The 25,820-nt window shown below is 39.5% G+C and overlaps 1 protein-coding gene across 1 annotated transcript in view; it reads right to left on the bottom strand.

Moving 5' to 3' along the window:
- Nucleotides 1–25,820, bottom strand: part of TANC2 (tetratricopeptide repeat, ankyrin repeat and coiled-coil containing 2) — a 340,845-nt gene that overhangs the window by 78,156 nt on the left and 236,869 nt on the right. The window contains 2 exon segments of the mRNA XM_049778821.1: nucleotides 13,331–13,464; nucleotides 18,195–18,476. Coding sequence (XP_049634778.1) covers nucleotides 13,331–13,464; nucleotides 18,195–18,476 — 416 coding nt within the window.

Below are 25,820 nucleotides of genomic sequence, written 5' to 3'. Positions count from 1 at the left end.
ATCACAAAGTATTTAGAGTAAAACAGAGAAAAAAACCATGAAACATGCGTGTAAGTTAGTACTTTAACTATTACAGTTGTGTTTGGCAGGTGAGATAGCACAGGCTTAAGGCATCGGTTTTTGCACGCATCTGATCCCAGTTTGAAATTCTAGTGCCCCCAACCCAACTCCCCCCTAAAAGGGCTGGGGCAAGAGCACAGTGGTAGGGCATTTGCCTTGCATGTAGCAGACCCTGGATGGAACTGTGTTCAATCCCCGGCATTCCTACATGGTCCCCTGAGCCTGCCAGAAGCGATTTCCTAATAAAGAGCCAGGAGTAACCCTTGAGCACCTCCAGGTGTGGCTCCAAAACAAAACAAACAAAAAATTCTAGTACGACATATGGTCCCCCAAGGCAGTAGGGGGCAATTCTGAGCATAGAGCAAGGGTGTGGTTCAAGTACCCACCCCCAAATTACAGTTGTGCTACAGACTTATACAAATAATTCTCATTTAAAATGATCAAATACTTTCTGAGCAGCAACTTAGAGACTGAGAATCAGGATTATGTAAGAGGAAGAAGTGAGATTTTTGCAGAAAGAAGATTGCCACAAAAGGAATTAGAGGAGGAAGTCCTATGGATGGTGGGGGACAGAAAACAGTCTCTTGGTGATTGGTGCAGAGTAGTATTTTGCACCCTGCATTGCTTTGGTGATAGGTACATGTATTTTGAAGATACGTAAAATTGTAGCCCTAAACATACATAAACCCATATTATTCAGTATTATCTCTAAGGAAAAAATATCAAGTAAAATATTGCCAGTCTTAAATTCAAAGAACTTGGAAAATGTATGAGACCTGGGCTGTCTGTGATTAGACATTTAATCTCACATAAAGAAAAGTAAGCTTTGATGATCTGGAATTCATTTGGACATAAAATTTAATTTGCAGAATGGCTGTATGTCTATCATTTACATTCAAATGCTGTAATTGTCCTTCCTTCAAGGTCTGCTCTCAGCTCTTATGCTGAGTCTCTTTTTCACACCTTTTTACCCTATTTCTCAGCACTGGATTGATTTCCCGCTCAGCTCTGCCCTTCCAATGCTTTGTTCATTTGGCTTTAATATTGCCTGGTACCTGGAGGCTCACTGCAAATAAGTACTTCCTCTTGTTCTTCGACTGTGACTCTAATCCTCACCCTAGAACTAGCTGCTAAGAATAGCTTATAGACTTGGGTTCAGCATCAGTAATTTTCCAGCTTGGAGCTCTACATTATTTTTATTTATTATTATTTTTTGGCAGTAAGACTTCATTTACTTTTAAAAACTTTTTCTATTTTGAACTAATTTTAAACTTACCAAAATGTTTCAAAAGTTGTTAACAGAGAGTACAGAGAGTTTTCATATATTCTTAACAGCTTTCCCTAACCATTAAAGTCTTATATAACCAAAGCAGAGGAATCAAAACCAGGATCTATAGAAAATAACACTGAAATAATACCATTGAGTACAGGTATTACTCAAATTTCACCAGGCTTCTACAAATATCTTCTTTTATCTAGGATTCTATAATGCATTTAGTATTTATTTCTCCTTAAAAATCTGTGGTCAACCAATCAGCTATCCTGGTGAAGTGTCATTCCTTTGGTAAAAGAACAAAGCAAAGCAAAACAAAACAAAACAAAACAAAAAAAACCGCAAGTTTTTCTCACTGGGTCCTGATGTTGACATTATTGTGACTAGTGATGCTGACCTTGAGCAACTGGTTTATGGTAGAGGTTTCTACAAGTTTCCTCTATCGTAGTGTTACCATTTACCCCTTTGCAGCTAACAAATATTTAGGGAGAAATACCCTGACAATGCAAATCCTGTTTCTCAAATTTTTTTGCCACCAATTTTGGTGTTCTTTAGTGGACTTTGTCAGTAGCAATTACTTGTTTTATAGATTATTCTGGTGTTTGTATAACAGTGACTTTCCATGTTCCCTGTCCTACATTTATTATCTATATTTCCACAGGAAGGAAGAGCTGTCCCTTCTTTACTGTATATTTAACTGCATTAGTAAATATTGTTGTTGACTGCTGGTGACTGTGGTGCTCGCAGTTCTAGCAGCAGTGCTTTCTGATGGTTGCACATCAGACTGTAGTGTCTGTACACTTGGTGCTGCTTACTGAGGCCTCACTTCTCCAGATGTGGTGTCTGCACATATGCTTTGAAAGGTGGAGGCGTACAAATTATGGGTTTTGGTGGTGTGTGTACACAACTTGGCTATGGTGTGGTTGAAGTCACTTGTGGGCACATACCAGAAGTGTCCACTGAGCCTGTGACTCTATGGTTGCCAGGGAGTACTTTTTCCAAGGGACTCTTAAGTCACTGCAGTATTCCTCTGGACTCCCAGCACAAGTTAAACTCTATCTGCATCTCAGTAATCTTAGTATATATGTATCACATTCCAAGTATATGCTATAAATATAAATTTAGTTATTTCAAACTTTCTGCTTTATGTTACTAGCCTATAGTATGTTTAGTACCAGTATCACACTGTTTTGATTACAGATACCCAACAGTATGTTCCAATGTCTGAGAGAGCCCTACATTTAATTAGTTATAATAAAACTTATAATATTTAGTTTACTCACCATTCTAGAACAAAGTAGTTCTATCTCACAGATTGCTATTATTCAATTATAGATCAATGATTGTAATCCAAAGAAGAAAGGAGACAATCAAAAAGCAAATTTTAAAGAGAAGTAAATTAGTTCATCTAAAATTCCTACAATTCATAGGTCTGGCACAAAAGCATTTAATTCAGAGTTTATTTCAGAGGATGGTGCAATTTCAAATGTCCTATCAAAAGTCATTTCCAAGACCGAGAAATCTGATTCTAATTTGCCAAGTTAAGTTGTTTGAGATGAATTATTATAAATACTGGATGAATAAGCCAAGATTTCCTATTAGAAAATGAACATTTAAATTCATTCAGTAAATATTAATTGAACTTCTATTACATGCAGACATTGTGTTCTGGAGATAAAATAATGAGCAATATAACTATGCCCTTCACAGTTTAACAAGAGAGACTATTAAACAAGAGATAATAAGAGCATACCAAGCATTATGAGATGGGGTTTTCTCTCTTAAATTATAAACAGAACTGCTGTATGATTCAGCAACTCCATTTCAGTATCTATCTGAAGGAAACAAAGCCACTGTTTGTAGATACATCTGCAACTTCAGGCTCACTGTAGCATTATTTTTAATAGTCAATATATGGGGCTAAATATCTATCAAAGGATGAATGGATAAAGAAAGCATATACGCACAATGAAAAAGCTTTACTCACCCACAAAAAAGAAGTAAAACCTGGCATCTGTGTAATAAATAGACCTTGAGGGCATTGTTAAGTGAAATAAAAAGAAAGACCAGTATTGGGCCCGGAGAGATAGCACAGCGGCGTTTGCCTTACAAGCAGCCGATCCAGGACCAAAGGTGGTTGGTTCGAATCCCGGTGTCCCATATGGTCCCCCGTGCCTGCCAGGAGCTATTTCTGAGCAGACAGCCAGAAGTAACCCCTGAGCACTGCCGGGTGTGGCCCAAAAACCAAACCTCCCCCCCCCCCAAAAAAAAAAAAAAGACCAGTATTTTATTAACTCACAGGTAGAAGCCCAAAACTCCAAATTTACAGGAATAGAGACATTTTGATTGTTGGGTGAAGGTAGTGGTAGTCAAAGTCCAACTCCAAGTTTTAAGAAAGAATTCTGAAGCTATGTGAAAATGAATTTTAACTGGTAATCATTTCAAAAAAAAATATATATATATCTCAATCAAATCATGTTCTTCTTTAGCTAATACAATAGATGTCAAATATATTTCAAACAAACCATATTGAAACTATAAAAAGCATTGTGAGAAAGAATATAGAACATACTCAGGTAAGATAGAGGGACCTCTGAGTATGTGACTTAGGTGATCTGGAAAAGTCTTTGTAGAAACAAAAATATGTAAGCTGTAGTCTGAAGGATGAGGAGAGGCAGTGTTCTATCAGAGGGAAACAATGTACAAAGACCCTTTGGGCAAGACACAACTCTACTTTCCGGAAACTGGTCCCTATTAGTGTCTGGGAGTGAGGAGGTGGGAGAAAGCAGTGGGGTTTTTTCATTGCAGCGGTGTGGTGTCATGCCAATATTTCGAGACATATTTGTCATCACAGCTAGAGGTTGTGAGTGTGTCTGGATAATGAGTAGAGATCACAGATGCATCTAAACCTCCTACAACAAATAGGATGGTTTCTCCAACCATGAGTCTTGGGTGATGAGGCCCTACGCTTGGGTTTAAAAAGGAAAAAGGCCCTTTCACTAAAGTTCATGTAATGGTTTCTTTTGGGAAGGTACCTTATGGTATCAGGGTTTACACCTGTCTCTGTGCTCCTAGTGGTGTATGAGGGCCATATGGGATGATGGAGATTGAACCCAAATCAGTTATGTGCAAGGAAAACTCTCTACCTACTATAATATCTCTCTGGTTCCATCATGTAGTTGTTTTAAGAAGGGTTTGTATTTTGTTCAGGGGTAATAAGAGTTACTGAATTGGTTTTTTTTTTTTTTTTTTGCTTCTGACCACATCTGGTAGTGCTTACTCTAGACTCTGCACTGAAAAATCACTCCTGGTCGTAAAAGATGCTGGGGATGGAATCTAGCTCACCACGTGCAAGATAAGCACCCTACTCGTTGTACTATCTCTCTAGCCCCTATTGTTTCTTTTTAAATACTGGTTATTTTTTTGGGTGATATCAGGCATTGACATTTATCAATTTTCAGTAACAAAAAGAAATACATGTTTACAAAATATTACTCAGTCTTCAGTATAGAGAATATATTACAATGCATTCATTCATTCATTCAATAATATTGTTTATATACCAGACACTGTGATAGGAGCTGGGGAAGAAGCGAGGAAGACAAATTCAAATACTGACCCACTCAGAAAAGAGAAAAATAAAACACTGATATTAACAAACAACAACCACAAAACACAAGAATATTTTTCACACGGCATACACATGAAAGCTGAATATGACTATAAAATTTCAGTGTGAATATTTTGAGAAAAAAAGTTGAGCCATAGTAAACTATTAAAGGCAATTGTTTACTTGGGAATCTCATCTTTCCGACAATGTAGATATCTTAAAATAATTACTAACTTGGGGGCCGGAGAGATAGCATGGAGGTAAGGCGTTTGCCTTGCATGCAGAAGGAACCCTGGGCCTGCCAGGGGGTGATTGCTGAGTGCAGAGCCAGGAGTAACCCCTGAGCACTGCCTGGTGTGACCCAAAAACCAAAAAAAAAAATTACTAACTTATGACAGATAGTACAGTAGGCAGGGGGGCTTGCCTTGTACATGCCCACCTGGATTTGATCCTCCGTATCTCATATGGTCCCCAAGACTGCTAGAAGTGATCCCTGAGCACAGAGTCAGGAAGTCCTTAGCAGTCAGTTATGGCCACCAAACAAACAAATGGCTAACTATTGCTAGAATATCATACTTCACTAGTCTAACAAATTGAATTAAAAAAAAAATTAAACCGGGGCTGGAGAGATAGCATGGAGGTAAGGCATTTGCCTTGCATGCAGAAGGTCAGTGGTTTGAATCCTGGCATCCCATAGGACCCCCCTGAGCTTGCCAGGAGCGATTTTTGAGCATAGAGCCAGCAGTAACCCCTGAGCACTGCCAGACGTGACCCAAAAACAAAAAAAATATATTTTTTTAAACCATTGAGGTAATACTGGTTTAAAAGGCCATAAGACCATAATGCTGAAATATTTTAGCAATACACTGTTACCAGACTATGCCCACAACCAAAGTGTCAACACCTCTCCACCACAGTAAGACCCATTCTATTCACTCCTGCCATCCCAAAACTTTAGTTCTGTGGTCAGAATCTAGAGGTTTGTTTTTGTTAGATATTGTGTATTCCCTTGCTGTTTCTATGTCACTTATGAATTAATGAGCTTATTTGGTAAAAACTGTCTGATGAATTCTGCTTACTTAGTACAAACATTCCCATCCATGATGTAGCAAAGGGCAAGGTTTCATCTTTTCTAATAGTATTCCATTAGTAATAGTATAGTAGTAATAGAAATAGTAGTATCTGAGTGTGTGTGTGTGTGTGTGTGTGTGTGTGTGTGTGTGTGCATTTTCATCTATTCTTCCATCTCTGTACACTGAGCTGTGTCCAGATCTTGGTTAAATGGGTCTGTTAAGAACATAGGTGCTTTAAAATTAGTTACACTGTGTTGTCACTGCACTTGTGCACCAGGCCCCTCCCCCACATACTGTGCTATGCCCGCTCAATTTGACAGCACAGGATGCTTCATTTTTTGTCTGATAGTACCAAGAGTTGAAGGAACCGTGACCATCGGACATCCCCAATTTGATACAGAATCAGCCTCCAGGGAAGGTTATGGTTTGAATTTTTCTTCAGAAAAAAATCTGCTTTCTATGTGTGTGATGCTTATTAAAATTAGCTGGTTTAATTAGCTTATTTAGATGTAACAGCTTCTGAATCTAAGGGTTAAACCAGTGACAACTTATCTACAGTAATAAGAGCATCTAGTTGCAAAAACTCCATCTTTTAAAAAAATTCAAGCCACCAAAATGATTAAAATTCATTACGATTTTCTGATTTTAAATCACCTTTGATCACTGACCTGTTTTTTGAAAGAACAAAAAGCAAGATTTCTTTTTGTCGTACTAGAAAGGGAGCACGTTAGAATGAATGGAAACATAGATTTTGGTGTTTGCCTGCTTTACTTTGAAACTCAAGCCATTTTTTTTCTGTCTAGTTATTTGACCTCAGACCCTGTTTCTTTATGTGGAAAATCAAGGTAGTATGTATGATTCGCGCATAGGACTGAGTCTGGTTCTGAATCTTAGCTTTGCCATATACAAATAGTATGGCCTTGAAACACCTAAAATCAACAAAGCACAGTTTTATCATTTGTAAAATGAGGATACTGATGACCACCTTATGGTAAGAATAAAGAAACAGCAAAGATAATACAAGCCATACTGAGCTCAACACACATTTAAGTCTGGAAAAATGAAAGCTAGCTTCTCTCTGTGTAGTGATTTCTGTGTCTAACCACAGGGCAGAGGGTGGGAAAGCTATGGTTGGGAAAGGTTCTGAATGAGATTTGTATGTCCTACTGCTGTAGGAGAAACAACATTAACTGGAAATTCATTTAAGAGATGCCAATATGGCAATGCTTGTTTCCCTTAAATGGAAAATATTTCTTCAATATACGAAGGTGCTTTAATATGATCATACATAGCAGTACAGGAAGCAGCATAAATACTAGAAATGTTTTAAGTATGGGCCAGGAGAGATAGCACAGTGGCGTTTGCCTTGCAAGCAGCAGATTCAGGACCAAAGGTGGTTGGTTCAAATCCCGGTGTCCCATATGGTCCCCCGTGCCTGCCAGGAGCTATTTCTGAGCAGACAGTCAGGAGTAATTCCTGAGCACCGCTGGGTGTGACCCAAAAACCAAAAAAAAAAAAAAAAAAAAAAAAAGTTTTAAGTAGCAATATACCAGTGAGAGTGGTGATTACTGATATAACAATTGACACCAAGAGACTTGTAAATTAAACCAAGATATTTTTCAAGGACACTATTTTTGTTTATTTGTTTTCTTTTGTGTATATATTTTGGATTTATGCCAGACAGTGCTCAGGCCTAGAATTGCTCTTGGTAGAACTTGGGGAACAATTTGGAGCAAGGGATAAAATTAGGGCTTCGACACGCAAAGTTTCTACTCTAAGCCTTTGAGATTTCTCTCTGGCTCTTTAAGGACACTTTAATCATCATGTATTATCTTAGTTATTAAGCTAATGATGATTTACAAATCTAACTAAAAATCATTTAAGTGTACTAGCTTGTTAGGATTAGAAGCAAGACTACTGGCCTCTGTTCTACAATTTCTACCTTACATAATTGTAGAGGTGAACATGTGGCACAATGAATAGGAAACTTCAATTTCAATCAAAGGTATCATGGTCAGTTTAGTATAAACTTAGTGTTAAACAAAAACATCCAATAACGGTGGCTGGAGCACCAGGGTACAGAGGGTAGGGCTCTTGTCTTGCATGTGGCAAGTTTAAGGTGGCAAGACCCGCATTTATTCCTGACATCCAAGATGGTCCCTTGAACACTGCCAGGAATGATTCCTGAGTTCAGAGCCAGGAGTAACCTCTGAGTCCACTTGGTGTGGGCCCAAAACAAAACACATACAAACAATAAAAAGCCACAAACAAAACAAAAAAATTACAAACAAAAAAATCACATCTCATTATTAGGAGCAGATGTTTCTGCTATTCTGAAGGAAGAAATAATCACAGACTTCCATCAGACATGTCATTGAATAAGTGCAAACAATCACAAATTTCTTATTTATAAAATTGAATGCTTTCCAGGAGCTGGGGGATGGTACAGCAGTTAGGGAACATGCTAGGCAGGTACCCAATCTGGGTTCAATTCCTGGCACCATATGGTCTTCCTGAGAATCACTGGGTGTAGCTTATTGGCCTCTGAGCAGTGCCAAAGTGCCCAGGTCATTGCAGGGTCCAATTAGCACTATGCCTCATACTCTAGAGTTGAATAGCTATCCTGGTTTGCTGAGTATTATCAGGCCTGGCTCCCAAGTGCCTGAGTACAACTTGGGAAGAACCTCCCTCAAAATTCAACATTTTTCAAATACTGAAAAATATCTGAATACATATACCAGTTTTATTCTATACTGACTTTATATTCATTTCATTATGTTACAGTTAAAAAATTCTATCCTAGGTTCGAAATTCTTTTTTTCTGTAGTTGCTTAAGGAAGGAACAATTATGGGATTTAAAATACGATTACTTTTCAAGAAAGTGTAGCTACTCATTTCCAACTAATAATATATCATATCTTCTAAATATTGAACCTAAATATCTTGGAACTTTTTCTTTTGATGAGAGAGACTAAAAAGTGACAATGTGCAGAGTCTTACTTCTTGAGCTCTTTTTAGCACTCATCATCTGACATATTATCTGTTTGTTTATTCCCCTTCTCTCCCTACAGTGTGTGGGCTTCCTAACAGCAGGGACCGAGTCTGTTTTGTTCATTGCTTTCTGTAAGTCTTGTATAATAGTGTTCCAAAACACACTCTAAAGATCTAGACGAATGACTTGATGATAGAAGATGGGAGGCCTTCAGCAAACATACATTGCTAGGATGCTATTTACTATGAATATTCTAAAGAAAACACTGCAGCCAGTGTACAGAGGGAATAGTTAGAGAGAAAAATTAAGTTTTTTTTTAAAGCTGTACACAGCAATGACTATAAGGAAACTCTTAAGACATTGCAGAAGCCCTGTTATGTGTGTTATGGGTGGGTAATTAAATTTGAAACTGGGGGAAACAATTCTGAGTTGTTTCTGTTTCTAAGTGAATCTGGATCTCTGTTAAGAAATTAGAATCTTTACATATCACAAGAGTCCCTTTTTCTTCACTACCAATTAACCAATTATTGGACACCTCTACTTTGTTTTGTGACCACACCCAGTGGTACTTGAGGGACAGTGCAGGGCTGGACCTCATACACTCCAACAGGCAAACAGCCCTTTTTAGCTACCTCTCTGGCTTGACAAGAGAATTTTTCAAATATTGGAGAGATTTTACATTCTGTTCTTCTCTTAAAAATAATCCTCAAAAATAGGAGGCCGAAGCGGTGGTACAAGTGGTAAGGCATCTGCCTTGCCCTCACTATCCTAGGATGGACTGCAGTTAGATCCCCTGGCATCCCATATGGTCTCCCAAGCCAGGAGAAATTTCTGAGCACATAGCCAGGAGTAACTCCTGAGCATCAACAGGTGTGGCCCAAAAACCAAAAACCAAAAAAAAAAAAAATCCTCAAAAATAGAAACAAGAAATAGAAATACATGGTTTACTGATATTTACACTGATATTTTCCTGGTTATGATCAGTAAAAATAGAAATGAATAAAGGATCCACTAAATAGAAGAAGGTGGAACGAGTGCCTGCTGGGGTTAATAATGGCAGGAGTTAAGTCAATTGTCTGGAAAAGTTCAGAAAAACACTGGGTTTTTAGAAGTACCAGGTGCTGAGGAAGATGGAAAAGGAAAAGAGATGAGAACATAGAATTTAGTTGAGTTTATATAAGGAGTAATTAGATCCCTGGGAAGCTAGTTCCTCACCCTGCCGGCCAGGTGACAACTTTCCCTGACACTCATGGGAAAGAACTGTATATCCGAGAAAAGAAACTAGAGGGAATCTAGCCTTTGCAACATGCATACAGAGAGGGAAGTGATCTGTCGCAGGACTGAAAATAGGGGGTTTCAAAGTCTTCCCAGCAGTGATACTCCAGCTACCTTTTCCTGCCTGATTACAGAATGCAGATATACCCACCTTAGAGGACACCAGCAAATTCTCTGTTAGAGAAGATGAACACTATTAAGGGAAACAAAACAAAACGAAACAAAATACTTGAAGATTGATTTTTTTGGACATGTGAGTATTTGCAGTGACAACTGTTAGGTCACCCTAAGACACAGTGGTTAAGTTCTGGTACCTCACTTTTAAATAAGAGGTAAGACAATACTCTGCACCCATAAAACAAGGACAGGATGTGATAGAGAAAAAAATAAAAAGACAACTGGAGAAAAAGAGTTTCTGGAAAATAACAGTATGATAGCTTTGCGAAATTCTTTGTGTTTGAAAAATCTGGACACGGCAATATTGAAGAAACCTCCTAAAGGTGAATAAAATTCCAAATCAGAAAGATTTAAGTATAGAAAAGAGGAGAGAAAAGTTCAGAAAACTAGAAGCATCACCAAGAAAATCTAATTTTGAATTGTATAAGGAGAGAATGGAGGAAATGGAGAAAATTATCAAAAGCATTTCCCAGAATCAGAGTATCTCTAGGGCTCTTGGTTACTAACAAAATAAATAAAAACAAAAACAACCCCCCAAAGAGAGGAAATAAAAGAAAGTCACCAAAGAAAGCAGAACTAAGATAGTTATTATTATTATTATTATGTTAGGAGTAACACGGGAAGGTACTAGAGGATGTGCTCTATCAAAAATAAGGAATGAGACCCTTACAAGGAATGGAAAGGACATTTCGAGGTAAAAGGTGATGGAATACTTGAGAGCATTTTGGGACCATACTGAGTAGGGGGGCCAGAGCAATAGTACAGTGGACAAGGTATTTGCCTTGCACGTACCCTGCTAGGAGTAATTTCTGAGCACAGAGCCAGGGGTAACCCATGAGCACTGCCAGATGTGGCTCATAAACCGGCCCCCAAATATTCTAGACTAAGTAGGATGGAAGTCTTAAGGATTGGTGTGTCTGAGGGTGGGCGGGTGGGGGATGACGTCTGGAACCACTGCAGAAATTGTAGTGAGGGGTATTGTACAAAGCTTGTGATGGTTATGAATAGTCACAGATTTGAAGAAAAATAAGTCAGTTTTTAAAATGAGGCATTTAATAATGTTCAGGAAAAACGAAACTGTTCAAGAAAGGAATGTTACCCTTGGTTCTATATTGAGCTACACTTGCATAATATTAAGACTAAAAATACTGTAATATAGATTCTGACATAAATCATGATATAATTGGACTGAAATTTTGGGGGAGGTAGGAAAGAAGGTGAAAGAGCTAACATTATAATAAGGATAAATGATGTGTAAAATGATGAAAAAAGTTACAGTAGTATATGAACAATATTTAGAAAATGGAGATAAAGATCAGAGAAATAGCCCTTTGATGTGAAAGGGTCACCTTCAGGAAGAGGGTGGGTTGAGGAGGGGACAACTGCTGTTTTATATTATAAATCTCTGAGCATTATCAGATTTTCTAAACGATGTGCATATATCACTTTAATACAAATTTAAAATCCAAACTTAAAAATATTATTCTGTGTAGCTTATAACAGGAAGAGCCTGGAGCAAAAAATGAGAATCATCTGAGAACTTCTTGTGTGACTGTAGATAAGCCATATGACTTTGTCAAGTCTCAATTTCTTTATTAAATCATGAGGGAACTTAATTTGAAAGTTTTATTTACTCTTTTATTTCTGTTTTTGGGTCACATCAGGTGTTGCTCAGAACTTAGTACTGGGTCTGAATTCAGGGATAGGTTCTGACAATGCTGGGGGCAATGTATTGGGAGCCAGGGATTGAATCCAGGTTAGCTTCATGCTGGGTAAGCACCTTACCAGTGGTACTGTCTCTCCATCTCAGAACTTTTGTTTGTTTCTGTTTTTGGGGACCACACTTGGTGACACTCAGGGGTTACTCCTGGCTCTGCGCTCAGAAATTGCTCCTGGCTTAGGGGATTATATGGGACTCTGGGGGATTGAACTGAGGTCTGTCTTAGGCTAGCGCTTGCAAGGCTTACCTCTAGCACCACTGCTCCGGCCATGAGAACTTTATTTTTTAAAAACACATCTTTTCCTTTTCTTTTGTTATTTGATGTCTGGTAGTTGCATACTTGGTTGTGCTGAGGTGAAGTTGGGTGTGGTGCCAGAGTTCACACTGACAGTGCTGATGACTGCTCTCTAGGTCTGGGTGGTTCAAGGGACTGAATTTTTAAATGTCACATAAGGTAGGCACTCCACCACCAACCACATAACAAGGGCCCTAACTCTGAACTAACTCTCTCTCTGTCTCTCTAAATAATTTGGTACTGGATCTAAGAATTACCATCAGTGATCCAAGCACTGAACCATCAAGCATGCTGTACAGCCAAGTATTGTCAGAAGTGACCCCTGAGGGGCCCGGAGAGATAGCACAGCAGCATTTGCCTTGCAAGCAGCCGATCCAGGACCAAAGGTAGTTGGTTCGAATTCCGGTGTCCTATATGGTTCTCTGTGCCTGCCAGGAGCTATTTCTGAGCAGACAGCCAGGAGTAACCCCTGAGCACAGCCGAGTGTGACCCAAAAACCAAAAACCAAAAACCAAAAAAAAAAAAAAAAAAAAAAAAAAGAAGTGACCCCCTGAGCCCTATTTGGAGGGGAGGAGTGGGACAGATGGGGAAAGAGAGGAAGAAAAAAGGGATGAAGAAAAAGGGGTGGGGGAGAAAAAAGGAAGAAGGAAGGAAAGAAAGGAGGAAGAAAAGAAGGGAAAGGAGGAAGGTAAGAGGAAGCAAGGAGGAAAAAGAGGGAAAGAGAAATGAAGGAAGGAAAGGGGGAATGAAGGAGAAAGGAAGAATAGAAAGAAGAAAGGAAGAAGGGGAAAGGGGAAGGAAGGAAACAGGAAGGAAGTAGGAGATGTCCACCTGGAGATGGGGATTCAATTGTACCTGTGAGGCTAGTCTTCTCATGGCTTCCTCTTGCCGTCTGCGCATTTCTGGGGTTCCAGGGCAGCTTCCGCTGGTGAGGGAGGAATGAGCTGAAGGTGGCTGTGTGAGTGGGAGCTCTCTGTTGGCATCCACATCTGGGATAAAAAAGAGGAGATGTTTATATGTGAGAATAATAAAATTCTGAACTAAAGCAAGATTGATTCATTTCATTTATGATTCTGAAGTCTACTCCTAAAATGTATACTCAGGAGAAATAAAAACCAACAATCATGGAAAAAACATACCTAAATGTTCCTAATAGCCTAAAAAGTATCAGCAGGGGTTGGGGAGGGAGCTCCAAAGGTATGAAGAAGCATAATGGGTCAGAACCCTGGTAACCCCTGCAAGCTCTATGAGGCTGGTCCTGGGTGTTTCCAGCACTGCTGGGTCCCAGCACCTGAACGATTAGACTCATCTCAGACAGAGCTTTTTTTTATTTTTGTTTTTGAGCCACACCTGACTGTGCTCAGGGGTTACTCCTGGCTATCTGCTCAGAAATGGCTCCTGGCAGGAACAGTGGACCATATAGGACGCCGGGATTCAAATCAACTACCTTAGGTCCTGGTCCTGGATCAGCTGCTTGCAAGGCAAACACCGCTGTGCATTCTTTCTGGCTCCTCAGACAGAGCTTTGCCAGGAGAAGTCTCCAGGCCCCTGATTCCCCAGCTTCCAAGGGAAGGAGCCTATTCATAAAAAATGGTGGAGGGGATGGAGAGATACTACAGTGGACAGGATGCATGTCTTGAATGTAGCTGACCTGGGTTCGATCTCTAACACCCCATCTAGTTCCCTGAGCATTGCTAGGAATGCAGAGTGCAGGGCCAGGAGTAACCTAATCCGAACATAAAAACCCAAAATATAAAAACTGAAAACAATTCAAATGTCCATCAGCTGAATGGATAAAATGTAGTACATGTCCATACACTGGAACACTACCTGACAAGAAGAAATGAGATAACTGAAACATTATGGTTGGCTAGTCCCTGAAAATGTTACTTTCACTCAAGTTTCAAAAGGCCATACGCTGTAAGACTGTATTTATGTGCAATAGCCAGGATAAGAAAATCCACAGGGTCAAACAAAAGTAAATTAATGGTTATGCAGGGGGTGGGAAAAGACATTAGAGGGGAGAATGGAGGCATAGACTTTCTTTCAGGGGGCCATGGAAAAGCTCTATTATTAGATCATGGTGATTATACTGTGACATTACTAAAAACACGAAATTAAACTATTTTAATGGGTGAACTGTATGGTTTGTTAATTATAGCTTAATAAAGTAGTTTAAAAATTTCCATTTGTTCATCTTATTTTAAAACTGCACTGACTACTACCAGAAACTCTAGACTACTTTATGAATATGGATCATACTTTACAAATGAACATTATTTCTTGTACTGTTATTTGAAGAATAGGATTAAGGCTAACATTTCCATTTAATTTCCTACTAGCAAAGCTAGACTGACACTTCTTCCATCCAATTGGGAGAGAAGATTCCCTGATCACAGGGTAAAATTCTGAAGAATTATAGGTTGGGTACAGATAGGTACAGATAGGTTGGGTACATGGAAATGAAAAAAGCTTGAAGAAATGTGAGTGGAGGATGAAAGTTCAGAGACTGTCACTGACACACAGACTGGTATCTGTTGTTCACTCCCTCTCTCCACCCCTTTCCTCTTTGTCCACTATTTGATTCTGGATTTTATGGGTAATTATTGTGTGAATACCCTCTGTCTTCTAGCTATTCCCTTTTGGAGATAGCCTCTTTTTTCATCTGAGTGACTATTTTGTTTTGGCACTCAGAGAACAGTAGAAACAAAAGCTAATAGGTAGGCAGCAAAGTGGCAAAACAAAGTTCTGAAGCAAGCAAGCAAAGAGGGCAGGGGTGACTTAACAGCTGTTCCATGGCCTGGCAGCTGCTAGCAAACGTCAAACTTAAATAACAACTACACAGAGACTTGCAGAGATGGGAAAATAGGGTCTTGTAAGAGGAGCTTCCCTACCCATTGTGCTGAGTACACTTGTGGCTAATGCAATAATGCTGGAATTACACAACAGGTCTATCTTCACAAACTGCTTTTGTTCTTCGTTTGTATGTGTTGGGAGGTGGGTGATGATGGTGGTGGTGGCAACGAATGGGGGAGTCAGGCTTAGGACAGGGTGTAGGCAGAAAACAGGATGACAGGCTAGTGCCTGTCTTGACAGTTCTTCTGTACCGCCCCAGGGAAATGACAAGGAGGGGGCGGGCTGGGGGCTGAGTGTCTGTGGGGGGAGGACCGAGTCAGGCACTGCAGCACTCTAGCCCAAACTATTCCCCACTTAACAGCAGCACTGCTGGGGAAGAGGTGGGGGGGGTCCTGTGTGTGTGAGGGTGCAGCCAAAACAGCTCCCATCTTAACAGTAGCATCACTGGGGAGGAGGTGTAGGTTGGTGGGGGCAGAGGAAAGAACAACAGAGGCCAAAATGGAAGCAAGGGGGAGGGGGAGGGCTTCCACCATTTTGTTATTGCTCCAATTACATTCTTGGTCTCTCTGAGGGCCAGTGTTCCCCCCAAAAAATCAAGTTTAATGTAAATTAAATTCTGTAAAAAATTAAGTGCATTCTCCCTTTAGAGACAACATTCTTACTCATTAATGGAAAACATTCTGCTGTTAGTAACATCTCTAGTTCTGGTTTTACAGTCCAGCTCACAATCTATCAGTGACTTATTCTCAACCCTTCCTACGTAAGGTCCATGGACTCTGTTGGGTTGACAGAAGCAGGAATTGTGTGGATCCAAATAGATCAAAACAGATATGTAGTATAAGGCAAATTCTCTGCCTGTATAGTTTGATAAATATAGAACCACAGACTCATCCTCCTTTGAGGAGATCACCACTTTCAAGTTCTGAGACTTAACTATCAGATCAACTCTATAACCTCAATGATGTGTACATTTAAGAACGACTCATTCATTATATACATTTTTTCTTAAGAATGGGAATGCTTGAGAGTTTATAGAGAGAAAAAGACAAAGGATGCAAAAGAGGAGCTTCCTTTTTAAAAGAACCTTTATTTTGGGGGAAACACATGGGCTATTTTCCAGAGACTTGTTTCTGTGTGGATCTCCCAGACACCTTCTCTTTCTAAGATAGCAGTTCTTTTTACCCTTCCATTGGGCATAATTCTACCATTTTGTTGTCTGCAATCATAATATACAGGAACCTGAGAGATATTAGAATCTGGTTTTCTTTCTGATACCCTAAAATAATTAAACCTATTTAATGATCCACGTAAGAAGTAGTTTGGGAAGTTATTTAAGCACTTAAAAGAAAACTATGGAATAGGTAATGAAATTATCACTAATCAAAAAAGAAGAATTCTTCAAGGTATAGAATTTTAGCATAGAAAAATGTCTCACAAACCTCTGCAAGTAAGTTTTCTGAACAAGTTAGCAAGATATTTTTTTTTTTGGGCCACACCCAGTGACGCTCAGGGGTTACTCCTGGCTATGCGCTCAGAAGTCGCTCCTGGCTTGGGGGACCATATGGGATGCCGGGGGATCGAACCTCGGTCCTTCCAAGGCTAGCGCAGGCAAGGCAGCCTTACCTCTTGCGCCACCGCCCGGCCCCAGCAAGATATTTCTTTTAACTGAGTAACTGTTCTGTCACAATTCCTAGTATATTCTGGTATACAGGGCTCTTGTTTGAATTTCCTTTATACACACTAATTCTGCTACATGTTAGAAATCTCTAAATATACCTGAGGTAATCTGTCTATTCAATAAACTGAGACTACTAATTCATTTTGACAGGATGCATAGCTAGTATTCAGAGTGTACCTGGCCAAGTGTCAGATTTTCTAATTTCTATGATCTCCAACAAACCTTTTCTAGTGATTTTTCTCTAAAATTTTGTGGTGAGCAAGATTGCTGGACTAGCAGAGCAAGAGTTCTCTTTGTTCGCTGCTAATGAACAGAAACTGGGTGGACAGGTTGTATATACAGAGTGTAGAGTAAGAACATTTCACCCATATTTTCTGGAGAATTCCACTAGTAAGGAGATCAGTGGAGGCAAATGGAGAGGAGAACGGTCACAGAGAACAGGCTGCTTAGGCTCTAGTTTCACCACCCGCAGTGACTAAACCTGGGAGACGTACTCAGTCTCTCTGAGCCTCAGATCACTGATCTGTGCAGTGAAGGTAACAGGAACCTCCTCATTTAAATGGATAAGAGAACTGGGTAAGTTAATATTTATAAAGCTCACAGACCTTATAAATATTTAAAAAATATAAGCAAAAGTCTGGTGGTAATCATTAAGCTATACCTTGTCTGTGCTGAAAGAAGCATGAAGTACATGATACCTCAGTCTCTTTTCACCAGGAAGCAGGAATAACCCTTCAAGGACACCATCAAGTTTGAACCCAAGCAGAGCAAAACTGACATTAATAGCAAGAGAATGAAGGCCACAGTCTGACTGTGCTAGCATGTAACAAGAGCATTTGGGCACAGGTTGAACAAAAGCTGACAGTGATGGATGTGAATGGTTCTTCTAGGTGATTGCTGTAGTCATTATCCAAAGGACAGACAGACCATAGAGGCCATAGGGAAGAGTCATAAATTTATTCTGAGAAAGGTTTTTTCTGTCACACTTGAATGACTCTTGGATATGTGGGTTAAATGTAAACAGAGTATTACATTCCTTCCTTCAATTCTGAATTAATGGTCCTCACCTGCAAGTCGGTTTTTACACATCAGAAAATAAAAAGATGAGACTTAATAGAAATATGCTAGGAAAAAGAAATCTCAGAGCAAGGAAGCAGGGAGTTTTCTTTAAAAGAGAATACGCACGTTTGGGGGAGGCATGAGGGCTGTCTGAGGCAATCTGTCTCATCCGTGTCCCATGACAGCTGAGGGCCACCAGCCTAGAGATGATGGCAGTTTTGCCAAATCCAATGTTTCCCACAATTACTACTCCTTGGTTCACGCTGTCATTAGAACTTTGAAGCTGAGCATCTATTTCGTGGAAAACCCAGTCCCGGCCAACAAACACGGATTCTGTTGTGATGCTGGGCACTTCAAAGAGTAGAGGCTTCAGGGAAATATCTGGAGGCCGATATGGTGCAAAGCGAACTGGAAGGAACAAGAAGAGAATACAGAACTTAGGTTACACTCGACATTGAGAGAAATAATGGAAAAAGCATCATGGTTTAGGAGACTACTTAAGCTACAATATGCATGTCATGTTATTATAAAATAATAAAAATCTGAAACTGGTTCTACAGAGATAAGCAACAATAGGTGAACCAGAGATATTTGGTGTGTTAGTAGGCAAAACACTCTTAAACTAACCCATATCTCATAACTGCCTCCATATAAACAACCCAGCTTTACAACTACTCTTGGAAGAGATTCAAAGCCAAGCCAACGAAACTTATGGGTACACTGGTCTTCTGGGGCACCCTTGGGAGGGGGTGTACTGCAAGCTGAAGCCCTGGCAACAGCACTCACACCCAACTCACAACTGTTGTGATACAAACATCTCAACTTCATTGCTTTATTACTAATCTCTAAAAGAGATGCCTAGCTGATAAAACTCCCAAGTATACCAGTTTTTAGGCTGAAAACGCTGGGACCTTATGGGAGTAGGGATGGGCAACTTTCTCCCCCTCCCACACCCCCAATACTATTGGATGTCTCAGTAGCCACACTACATCCCATAGCTGATACCATGTAAAGGGTCCAGCTTCATGACTAATTTAGAAGAGATACCAAGCCAATGAAATTCATGGGCATACCAGTTTCTGAACTGAAAGCTCTGGGGACTCCTTGAGAGAGAAACAAGCGGAGAATTGTCCTAGTTCTATATATCCTAGAGCTCTTGGAGCTTCAAGTTTCACAAAACTGACAGCCCTCAAAAGTACAGCAAATTAGATGGGAAAGTAGCAGAAAAGTAAACAAAGCTCAATGAGCAAAAATATCACAAAAGAATCAATAGCAACAAAGAACTCAGTAAGTCCTCAAATAATAATTTTAATAATCCCATTGTGAGATAAGACAATTTTCATAATTGTTTTAATAATAGTTTTACTAAACTTTTTTTTGATAATTCCCCATACCATTTTGTTTAATAAGCAATATAAAGTAAATTATTTTGTGCATGCCAAGATGGCAAGGCTCTAAAAGTGTGTGGGAAACTGGGAACAATGGTGGAGGGAAGGTCACACTGGTGGTGAAGTTTGTATTGCAACACTGAATGTCCTAAACAACTGTATTAGGAACAACTTTAAGTTCATAAGTTTTTTAAAAAGAAGACTTTTAAAACTAATAATAATTTATGAAATAATCAGAATTTCAGGGTGATATTCAAATGTGTAACACAGTGGGATGACACGTGGGTGTATCAACAACCAGACAAATGTAGAAGTAGTGAAGAAGCAGGATTCTTCAGGCTGGCTCTCCACTGTTCTGAAGGGAGATTTAAAAGGGGTTTCTTAGAGTAAGATCAGGTCATGGCTGAGCATCCTGGTGATTTGTAACATCACCTAATGACTTTTAATAACCAGTAGGGGAGTGTTCTGATATATAACAATCAATATGGTCATACTATCACATATTGGTTAAAAAAATTGGTTTGGCAGAAAAGTAACGTAAAGAGGAATGAAATGTTCCTTTAATGACAATTTGACTGGCTTAAAAAAAAAAAGAAAAAGAAAAAAATAATGAAGAGATGGCATGGAGGTAAGGCATTTGCCTTGTATGTAGAAGGATGGTAGTTCGAATCCTGGCATCCCATATGGTCCCCAAAGCCTGCCAGGAGCAATTTCTGAGTGTAGAGCCAGGAGTAACCCCTGAGCGCTGCTGGGTGTGACCCCCAACACCAAAAACAAACAAACAAACAAACAAACAAAAAACCAAAAAATAATAATGAAAACAAGATCATCACAGTATCTTTATGAAATTTAACAGGAGTGTTTTAATTTTTTTCCAATCACAGTTGATAATGCTCAAGAGTTATTCCTGGCTCTGCACTCAGTAATTATTAATGGGAGTGCACAGGGGACCATATGGGATACTGGGGCAAGTGACCTACTTGCTGTACTATCTTTCCAGTCCCTGCAGGTGTACTTTTAAGGGAAGCAATATCGCAGTTTTGATGGTTAAAAATATTTTCACCTAACTTCTCTGTACTACAATGTTTGTATTCATGCAAGTATTCAGTTAAACATCTTTCTTTTTGTAAGATTTCAAAGACTTTATTTTAACATTACCCAAGAATTTACATCTCATAAACCACATGTACTACTTCATTTAATATATACTTCATATATGACCAACCATAAATTAAGAATCTAATACCTATTAGGCAAAGTTCTAGGCAATATAAATTCAACACCAAGTAAAAGTGACAAATTTTTACCTACCTATGTAGAGATCTTACATTTTAGAGCTGTACTGCCATATGCAATTGCCACTAACCACATGTAACTTTTTTAGGCATATGTCAAGTAGTTACAATTAAACAATGACTTTAAGTCAGTATTTTAAACAGACAATTCAGAGTACTCAAGAGTCACTTGTGGCAAGAGTCTATCAGGTAAACATCTTAACTCCAGTACTATCTACTTAAAATTTCTATTTTCCTTTAATTTAACTTCTAAAAGTTTAAAACTTGTATGTGATCAAAGTTCTTATTTGGGGGGGTGTCACATCTGATGATGCTCAGGGATTACTCCTGGCTCTGTACTCAGAAATTTGCCCCTGCAAGCTTGGGGGATCATATGGGATGCCGGGAATCGAACCACAATCTCTTGGGTTGGCCATGTGCAAGGCAAATGTCCTACTGCTGTGCTATCTCTCCGGCCCCGATCAAACTTTTTTTTTTTTTTAATGGTATGTGCCTTATGGCTTGCGTCTTTATGGTATTGTTCTTTAAAAACCTACCCCCCCGGGCCCGGAGAGATAGCACAGCGGCGTTTGCCTTGCAAGCAGCCGATCCAGGACCAAAGGTGGTTGGTTCGAATCCCGGTGTCCCATATGGTCCCCCGTGCCTGCCAGGAGCTATTTCTGAGCAGACAGCCAGGAGTAACCCCTGAGCACCGCTGGGTGTGACCCAAAAACTAAAAAAAAAAAAAAAAAAAACCTACCCCCCCAAAAAAGAAGATTAAAATCTTTAAATTTTCTTCCTAGAGCTTTCGAGCGTGACGCAGAATAGGAACTTTCTTTCTCCAAATGGTTAATTACACCCCTGATAAAATGAACATCATTCATTTAAAATTCTTTATGTTGAGTCTATTTTTAAGTTATCTAGTTCCATTTATCTCTAGGCCTATTTCTATGTCAGTATCATACTATTTAAGTTGTTAGTATGAGACTGCAAGTCTCCCATTACCCTAGTTAATTTTTTATTAGATTTGAGAACTACAGCTTCAAAACCAAATTTCAAAGTTTGAAATTTACCACAGTAAATTTTACATTTTTCTTTTCTCCCATTGCAAATCTTTCTATTTCATTTATTTGTTCTGAAGGCTAATCCAGAAATACTTCATTTAGAAGTTTCAGAAGTTGGGCTGGAGTGATAATATAGGTGGTAGAGCATTTGCCATGTATGAAGGCTGGACCTGGGTTCAATTCTTGGTACCCATATGGTCGGTCCCCTGATCTCAGAGGCAGGAGTAAGCTCTGAATACAGGAAGGTGTGAACTAACCTCCCTCCTCAAAAAAGGAACAGATTTCCTCAAATAACCATAATGTTTATTTAAATCAATAGGATCAGATATCTATTTCACTTTAAGAAATATATATCAGATATCTGAAATCAATGATTACATTATACAGAAAAACTCCAAGCAATGCAGCCTATATTATGAAAAGTAAGTAGATATTCAGATGTGCTTTATTTTTTATATTTTATTTAAACACCTTGATTACATACATGATTGTGTTTGGGTTTCAGTCAGATATGTTTTTTTATATAGTAGTAAAAATTAAATAAAGATATTTATATACTTTATAGAAAAATACATATCTTTTGGGTTTTGGGCCACACCTGGTAATGCTCAGGGGCTACTCCTGGCTATACGCTCAGAAATCGCCAGGGCCACGGACGGGCAGCTGGCAGGCCTCCCCATGTGCCAGCGGCCTTTTGGTCCGGCCTAGGGTAGGGAGGCCTTGACCTGGGTCACCCAACCCCCCTCTCCCCCATTCCTCCGGATCTCCAGGTGGGTTCCTGGAAGGAGTTGACGGGGCACCCTGGGTTTTCCCCACTCCCAGGCCAGGCCGGGACACTGGCCTAGGGTGGGGCTCAAATCCCTGTCCTTCGGGCTGGGGAGGGTCTCTCTCCCTTCCTGGAGCAGGATTTTTAGCCGGCACGGACGGGCAGCTGGCAGGCCTCCCCATGTGCCAGCGGCCCTTTGGTCTGGCCTAGGGTAGGGGGGCCTGGACCTGGGTCACCCGACCCCCCTCTCCCCCATTCCTCCGGATCTCCAGGTGGGTTCCTGGAAGGAGTTGACGGGGCACCCTGGGTTTTCCCCACTCCCAGGCCAGGCCGGGACACTGGACTAGGGTGGGGCTTAGGGGGCGGAGTTAGATCTGGTGGGTGGCAGATAGCTGCTCAGTTATACTCAGGCTGTCACTGGAAATTTCATACCAGTCTACATTTGCTCCTCCCAACCATCAGTACCCCAGATTTACCCTTCTTAACTTTAGTAACACATAGTTTTAATCTCTGACCTAAGACATACAGTAGTTCTAACAAATCCCAGAACTATTTAGAAGGACACAAATTGAACACATATTTACACATATATCTTTTGAATATTTTATGGGTATTTTCTTTAACTGATGTAACTTTCTATATATTTTTCTACCATGATGTTTCTATCCACTTTTCATCTTGTCTTTTCTTTGTAAGCTGTTTAGTAAGAATTGTTGTTGGAACTGTCCCTCAGTTTGATGCCTATGATTGAACTATGTCACGGAAATTGCTGGTCTTGTTCCTATTGCCTCCAGATGCACCAATAACGCTTCATGGCATTGATCCTTGTTTGCATAGACACATTAAAATGGGAAAACACCATACATATAGATAAGTTCTTATCTAGTAAATCTCAGTACAATGTACCTTACACCCTGAACATTGATATAATGACCTGGCACAGGCCTCAGAAGAAAGGGCATCCTCCATTCACTCCAGAACCGGGCAAGCTATCTACGAAACATCCAAGGTCTTTTATAGCAACAGCTGGAAGCAGTCCTCTACCAGGAAAGACGCTACCAAGGGTCTGACATCGACCTCCTAAAAAGAGACTTCCGTTTACACTGAGAAGACTTGACAACAACAATGACCTGCTCTACAGGACATGGTTCTCTCTATTGCCCCTTAAGTGTGAGGTGAAACGAGAGCATGCTCTGCACCATCCTGACTGCAATATGGGATATGCAGACTCCAGGATCTTTAATACAGAAGCATGATACCAACAACAGAGACTATGTGAGGAATGGAGGTGTATTGCCACTACAGACGATGACTTGAATTGGACAAACTAGTGTGCCTGGAGCCCAGAGTCAGTCCTGTGCCAGGAAACTTCAGGGGTAGGGTCTCCTTGTATTTAGACCATAATTTGTCTTTCCATGTCCCTTATGTTTTGGTGGGCCTATGCAAACAAATGCCTCTTTAATACCGTTTTTTTACTAAGTTCCCTTGACTCTAATCCTTAAGAAAAACAACCCACTAAAACTTTTGAGGTTAACTTAAACTAGTAAGAATGTGCATGGAACTAGAGAAATGTACTTTGCCCTCAATGTTTAAGGAGTTACATAAGTCTAATGTCTTTAGATTATATTGTGTGCTGCTAAGAAACAGTATGTACTAGAACTGGGGATTTGAGGGACAAAGTAATTGTATTGTACATGGGTTTTGTTTTGTTTTTCTTAATGTTCTTTGGCTGAAAGTTCAAGGCTGGGATATCATTGATGGGAATACCGTGAATTCTGTTTATGGGGGATTGGGCTTCCACTGTAACTTTACCCTTTCCTCTTTCTTTGCATCTTTGTTGTCATAATTAAAATTAAAAAATAAAAAATAAATAAATAAATAAAAAAAAGAAAGAAAGAAAAAAAAAAAGAAATCGCCGGGGCTTGGGGGACCATATGGGATGCCTTGGGGGGGAGGGGCGGGAATTGAACCGGGATCTGTCCTAGGCTAGTGTGCGCAAGGCAGATAGATGCCTTACGCTCTGGGCCACCACTTCGGCCCAGAAAATAGTTTATTTTTAAAAACATTCAAATTTATCTTTAGCAAAAGAGTTTCCCATTATTACTGATCACAATATAAACTGTTCAACTTTTAGGAAAACAAATAACAATATTTAGCAATGCCACTTGGACTTCAAAATCCTACTTCTGAGAAATAATTAAAAAAAATACAGTTTTTTGTAGCATGATAATTAATATTAATATAATAAATAATAATTAAATACACCAAATTGTATAACCAAATTGTAGTCATTAAAATATTGATTTTTCAGAATCACATAAATATTTGACATAAAATTATAAGAGTATATTAAGATTACAATTGATAGTACATACATAATAATAAGCACAATAGCCCAAAAAGACGAAGTACCATGATTGATATTTTTTCATTAAAATCTAAAATAACTTTTCCATATGAATTTTAGCTATATTAAAAACCCCCCTATCTTTCTATACTCAGTGTATCTCTTGCTCTCCCCACCTTTCTTCATTAATATATACCTAAGCTAACTTCTATATGTTTATATACGGACAGGAGCACACAGAGATAGGAATCCTCCTAGAGAGACAAACCTAAATCATAAACAACCCATATATATATATATATATATATATATATATATACCCTATCTATATATAATACATATATCCTATATAACCCCTCCCATGTACTATCTCTCTCCCCCTTCAGAAATACGACTACCATTCACCCCTCAATCCCATCCCCGATATCCCCACCATATTAAAACTCTTCACCCTCAGTTCTTAATCCATTAGGCATCAAGACCAACTTCCTACCCCAACGAACCAGTACCCAGAACCCAAGTGAAGAGACACCCACTCAAACCCACACCTCATTCCGGCAAGAAAATACAACCAACACCCCGACTGACTCATGCAATGTGGCCCTCCTAATTACCTCTCCCTAATGTGGACTGTGGCTTGTTACCGGACCTAGTTCCAAAAGGATTCCCACTGCAAGAACTCTACCCAAGACCTCCCTGTTGCAAATCTTTTGTCAATCTCAGGAAGGCCAGGGTGTGTGATGAAAAGGCGCCCTGGAGCCCACACTCCACAAGGATATCTCAAAAGACAATGGGGAAGCCTATACTTTCATCATAAGTATAAGGCCTATATAACACTACCTTTTAACCTGTTTTTCCCCAAATGTAATCTCCTGCATCACTTTCTCCCTTTTTCTTTTTTTTTTTTTTGTTG

The sequence above is a fragment of the Suncus etruscus genome, chromosome 1 (assembly GCF_024139225.1).
Source record: "Suncus etruscus isolate mSunEtr1 chromosome 1, mSunEtr1.pri.cur, whole genome shotgun sequence".
NCBI lineage: Eukaryota > Metazoa > Chordata > Mammalia > Eulipotyphla > Soricidae > Suncus > Suncus etruscus.
This window is presented reverse-complemented; position numbering and strand designations above follow the sequence as displayed.